General features: G+C 47.8%; 1 protein-coding gene across 1 annotated transcript; it reads left to right on the top strand.

The window, feature by feature from the left end:
* The first annotated feature begins 4,087 nt into the window (after positions 1-4,087).
* On the top strand, positions 4,088-4,999 carry LOC103206703 (protein ARMCX6-like). Its single transcript, XM_007952199.1, has one exon. It carries the CDS (start codon positions 4,088-4,090, stop codon positions 4,997-4,999), a length of 912 nt encoding a protein of 303 aa, XP_007950390.1.
* Positions 5,000-6,113: the final 1,114 nt, after the last annotated feature.

The raw sequence follows: 6,113 nt of genomic DNA, 5'->3' as shown, positions 1-6,113 counted from the left end.
GGAGAGACGGGGTATGATATTGTTTAGTGAGTGTGGATTAGAAAAACTGGGGGAAGATCAGAAAGTAGTGATGTGTTCTTGACTTCTGAATATTCACCAGCAAAACCCTGTGGACTCCCAGCCTGGCCTCAGGGAAGTGCCTTCCCCACAAGGGGCCCCTCACAGGGGGAGCTTCCTGCTGGGGTGTCATATTTCAGCGTTCTAAGAAAGAGGTTGCCTGGAGGGTCTATATTTAGGGTATGACTCTGGGCAGGGACAGGAGGATGTCTGGGGACTAAATTCTGCATACACTTGTCCCTGAGTTCTGGGGTTATTCTGAGGGGTTTGTGTGGTGAAACTGGAACGGAAAGCAGGGAATGAAAGTGACTCTTTCTTGTGGTGACTGCTTGGTGTCCTGTACACTGTCCTTGTGTTGGAAAAATGACACGGGCATCTAAGGGGTGTTGCAGTGACTCACAGTCACCCACACACTCCCACTAGCATCTCTACTGGAAACTGCTGAAAACTAAAAAGAAAGAAACAAATAACAACAACAACAACAAAAAGCAGTTGTCATGGGGGTCAACTCCAACTCATGGCGACCCTATGTGTTTCAGAGTAGAACTGCACTCCATAAGATCTTCAATGGTTGTAGTCTTACTGAAGTACAAGCAGTGTCACTGGATAGAGCAAACCGCCAATGATTCAGTTAGTAATTGAGTGCAAACCTTTTCCAATGTCCAAGGACCTAGTCACTACTATAGTACATATAGTGCGATACTGGAGATGGCTCACCAATGTCATGATAGAAGGAAAATTCCACCAGCTAAGCCTCATTTCCATCAGTGGGGAATCAGAATTCTCAAATTTCTGCATGATTTATGGGTTGCACCATGACACTTCTGAACAAATTTTAAATAAAGTCCTTTGAAAGGAGAGCAGGCTAATCAATGAAGTTACTAATTTGTAAGGCTCTACATTCAGCTCTAGTAGCACAGTGCCTAAGGCACTTGACTGCTAACCAGAAGGTTGGTGGTTTAAACCCACCAGCCACTCCTCGGAAGGAAGGTTGGGCAATCTACTTCCGTAGTGATACCGCCTCGGAAACCCAAGGAGGGGTCGCTATGAGTCGGGGCTGACTCAATGGCACATAACAACAACAACAACATTCAGTTGAAGGTTTCTGAGTGGCACAATTTTCTGCACTGGACTGCTAACCTAAGGGTTGGAGGTTTGAACCCATCCAGTGGAACAGCAGAGGAAAAGCCTTGTCGATCTGCTTCTGTTAAGACTGTTGTTGTTAGTTGCCACGGAGTTAATTCTGACACTTGAGGACCACCTGTGTGCAGTGTAGAACTGCTCCAGAGGGTTTTCAAAGCTGTGACCTTTTGGAATCAGATCACCAGGCTGCCTTCTGAGGCTCCTCATGTGGTTTTCAATCACCAGCCTTTTGGTTAGAAGTCAAGCACAGCCATTGAAAACCATATGGTGCTGTTCTACTCTGCACACTTGGGGTTGCCATGAGTTGGAATTGACTCAGTGGCAACTAATAACAACAAAAACAAGATTCGCCTGGAGTTAGAGATCTGCCTTAAGTCTGTCCTTTGAAGCCAGAGTGAAAGCCATCCAACAATTTTCCATGAAGTTGTTCATTGACGTTGAATACGAAGAGTTCAGACAGGAGGAAAACGGACAGTGGGACAGTGGTTTACTTATCTGAAATGGGCACAATTAGAACACCAACCTTCTTTCTCACTACAGATTCATTTATCCATCAATTTTAAATCATATTGAAATACACTGGTTTTGTTTGTCAGGTGTTGGGTTTTTTTTTTTTTTTTAACTTTATTACACTTAGTGTGTAAAAGCTGCTATTGTCTGTGAAATCAGAAGAAAGTATTTTCAGTGTGAAACAAATTAGCTTAACCACATCAATGAGACCTCCCAATGAACTGGAAAATCTTGCTTATCTTATATACCTTTCATTTAAAAAGATTTGAATCCTTTTTTTCTCTGAGTGAAAATAGTATTGTTGTATTTTCTGATTACAATAGCCTGAGTCAGTACAAAAAGGATGGAAGAAATCGAACATAAAAGTGTCAAGATATTAATAAAAATCTCACTACTATTTGGGTTCCCTTTTCTGACTATCCCCCCCATTCTGGTGCAGAGCTTACATAGAAGAGGTAGAAATTAAGCAGAGAGGGTACAGAAGTTTCAGAGCCTAGGAAAGGATGAGACAATTCCCTCAAGGATGGTAAGTGAATGGTAGCCCCAGGAAAGGATGCTGACCCTTCCTGTAATTGTTGTTGTTGGTTGCGATCAAGTGATTCAGACACACAGCAACCCCATGTGACAGAGGAGAATGACCTCATAGGGTTTCCTAGGCTATATAATCTTTTAGGGGAGCAGGTCTCCAAGTCTTTCTCCCAAATAGCCTGGTGAGGTGGTTTCCAACTGATAGTGTTTTGCTTAGCAGCCAAGCACTTAACCACTGCGCCACAAGGGCTCCTTTCCTTTAATTAGAGAAAGGCAAATTCAAACTTCAGGGGGGGTAGAGCTGCTTCTGATCCCTGGAATTGTTAAAGAGGAAAAGAGTGACAGGGCCCAGTGTAATGGGTGGGGGGAGGTACAGGGCAGTCCAGCGCCTGCAGCACTGCTTGTGGGAGTGGAAATTGGGGGCCAGAGCTCACTGGTGACGTGGTCTTCACGTGACCAAGGGCTGCTTAGAGCAGAAGTCCTGCTAGTCGCCTCCGTCTGGGTACCAGCCCCCTATTACTCTGCGAGCGGGCTGAAGGAATAAGGAAACTCTCACGGACCTTGCAGGTTTGAGGGTGGGCGCTGCTTTGACGGAGGTGGGAATGGGAGAAAGCCAAGAGGGCTACGGGTCTGGTTCTTTCGGACCCGATCCAGCTGTTTCCCCTCCTAGCCTACTTTCTGAATACCCCACCCCCCTTCTTGGCCTCTGCCCATTTTAGTACAGAAATCTGGCTAGCTTCGGGTGGGGGTAGGGGAGTAATGGACAGCAGTTCCGGGGAATCAGAGGAAAGAGAGGTTACCCAAAGACGGCAACAGCGTGCCATGTCCCTGGTGCTGGTCTATCCACCAAGCAGCCAAGCATTCCGTCCCTTCTTTCTCCAGTCTCTCTTCAGGTTTGTAGATCTGTTGGCCAGTAGGTCACAGCTCCAGTCGTGCCGAGGGAAGGAAAGAACTGCCTGGAACCATACAGTTCAGTGCGAAGGTGGGATTAGTCCCGGACCCTGAGTGGGGGTGGCGAGTCTGGGATCTGGTCGGGCCAGGTCCGAGTCGCCCCCTCCTGGCCTCTCCTTTCTCCACACCCCCTCCCATTTCAGTGCAAGGAAAGGGGTGTGGCGGCCTTTGCAGGGGAAATGGCGGATGACGAGGGGGCCCGGGAAAGCCCGCATTAGAAAAGTCGGGAGAGTATGGGAAAGATTTTAAACTCAGGGTCAAGAATTCAGAAAAGCAGGTCTTGGAACCTTTGCCCTCAGCGCTGATCCATACACTATACTTTCAGTTCTCCACTGCCACCTTTTGGTCCTTCCATCTATCCTTCTGCCCAACTGTCCATCTATCACTATGTAGAGAGCAGAAAACAAGGGAAAAAGAAAGAATTTACCTGACTTTGGTAGAGGTTAGTGGAGGAAACTGCGTGTGAATCTTTGGAGGTGGGGATAGGGTGGAGGAAGAACCTGACTGCCTAAGGGTTTGCCTCTCCCTCTCACCCTCTTATCCACCTAAACGGAAGGACCCCATCTTTCTCCCTTCCCTGTGGGATCTGGAAGAGAAATGGTGGGCCCTGCGGGTAGTTAGGGGGTGACAGAAAAGAGCAAAGAAACTGTTTGCTAATAATTCATGTTTCTCACCAAGAACTCAACCTCAGCTCTGTCTGCTTGGTGAAGAACAATCCTAAACCAAAGCCCTAATCCTCTTTTTCACCCATAGATTCATCTCAAGAGACTTGACTGAGCCTAAGAAGGGCGAAGACTAGCACCCTCCACCACTGCTCAATTTGGCCCTAACAGACCTCTTCAGTCAGGCTGAGCAAGGTGTTTTCCTGCCCTGACCCAAGGCTTGTATAGACTTGAGTATGGGTCGGGCTCGGGAAGTGGGTTGGATGGCAGCAGGACTAATGATTGGGGCTGGTGCTTGCTACTGTGTTTACAAACTGACCATAGGAAGAGAGAACACTGACAAGTTGGAGGAGGAAGAGGAGGAGGAAGAGGAAGAATGGGACAATGATGAGGAACTGGATGAGGAAGAGCCCGAGATGTGGTTTGACTTCACAACTATGACTCGGCCCTGGAGTGATGATGGAGACTGGACTGAACCTGGGGCCCCAGGTGGTAATGAGGACAGGCGCTCAGGTGGGGGCAAGGCTAACCGAGCACACCCAACAAAACAGCGTCCGTTCCCCTATGAACATAAAAACACTTGGAGTACTCAAAGCTTTAAAAATGTCAGCTATGTTGTTGACCTCTCCAAGAGTCCTTTCATTCAGGTAAAAGTGTTTGCTCAGCCCACGGATGCCAGTTTTTCATGTAGTCACAGTATCAGTAGTCATTTGTCTAGCCTCTCCATGGTTGGAAACATGATCCCCAATGCAAACCCCACTGTTGAGGAGAAGGCTTTCTGTGCGCTGGGGAACTTGAACGTGAGTGCTGAAAATCAGGGCCAGATTAAGATGTACATCAACCAAGTGTGTCGCGAGACTGTGTCTCGTTGCCACAACTCATTTCTGCAGCAGGCAGGATTAAATTTGTTAATAAGCATGACAGCTATTAATAACATGCTTGCCAAGTCCCTTTCAGGCTTGAAGTTTCCTTTGGTAGTGGAGGGAAGTGGACATGCTAAGGCTCAGGTGTTGAAACCGCTAATAGGCTTGTCTGAAAAGCCAGCCTTGGCAGGGGGGTTGCTCGGGGCCCACGTGCTGTTGTCATTCATTCCCCTCTTTATCAGAAATGGAAACAGAGAGATTCTCCTGGACGTCCTGGCCCCTTAAATGGCTAGCTATCTCAAACAGAAAGGGGTGGAATCCACCCCAAACCCATTTGGTGAACACTCACCTGTGTTCTCATTCAAGGAATCTGCAGTGGGTGTTGTAGAAGTCCAGCCTTAGCCAATCACCACATCACTGGGAGAAAGTCACAGCTGCTAAATTAGGGACCACACTCTCACTGGCCAGCAGGGGTTCCCACAGAGCTTGGAGCAACTTCTTGGTTTTGCAGTCTTGTAGGCAGTGCACATTGTAAATCCTTCCTTTGCAGCCTTCTTCTTGTGGTGTAGGGCTCATTGCAGCTGCCAGCTGTGGGTAAAGAATGTCCTATGACAGCATCACTGCGCAATGTTGTCGCCTGTGGTGGTCTCCCTGGTTAAGCTGGACCGTTCTGTGCAGAGCAGACTCATACCAGAGCTTGGGCTGGAAAAGCATTTGTTCCTGCTTAGACTGAATTCTCTTTTACATTTACTCTCTCCTGTGCGAGCTGACTAGTCATCAAAAACCTCTTATACACTCCCCTTCTATCAATTGTACTGACTTCACCTCACCCACCCAAGTCTTCGTTGGTGTGTATCATCAATAAAGTTCTGTGCTTTGATTGGCAAAAAAGAGACATGGTCCTTGTCCTTGAGCTGACAGTCTGCATGAAGAGAAACACACACACACACACACACACACACACTCGCGCACACACACACAATGCCAACTAATCAGGGCATTGTCTCCCTGACAAATCATGCTCACCAGTGCTCACAGGAGGCAGAGGCTGAAGTGGGCTGCAGTGCTCAGTAAAAGTTTCAAGAAGGGGCAGGGGGCAGGGCTGAGGGACTGAAGATGAATGTGGAGAGGACAAAGAGACAACACCTGTGAAGCAACCAGCACAGTGCCTGGCACAGAGAAATCCTATGATCAGGGTGCATGTCCTTGCTTCCGTCCTAGACTGCTGGCTTAGAGAGGAAAGTCCGTATCATTGAGGCTTGTCTCCCCATACCAGGGGGGCACACTGCCACCCCTCTGTGTGCTCTTATAGCAACTTGGTTGACATTGGCTGAATGCTATTGGCTGTATGTAGTTCAAGCTCTCCTGCAAAGCAACTGTTAGTTAACCCACTCCCAGC

This window comes from Orycteropus afer, unplaced genomic scaffold (assembly GCF_000298275.1).
Source record: "Orycteropus afer afer isolate SDZICR_OR568_19922 unplaced genomic scaffold, OryAfe1.0 scaffold00327, whole genome shotgun sequence".
Lineage (NCBI taxonomy): Eukaryota > Metazoa > Chordata > Mammalia > Tubulidentata > Orycteropodidae > Orycteropus > Orycteropus afer.
The sequence above is the reverse complement of the archived record's forward strand: the minus strand, read 5'-3'. Positions and strand labels throughout refer to the sequence as shown.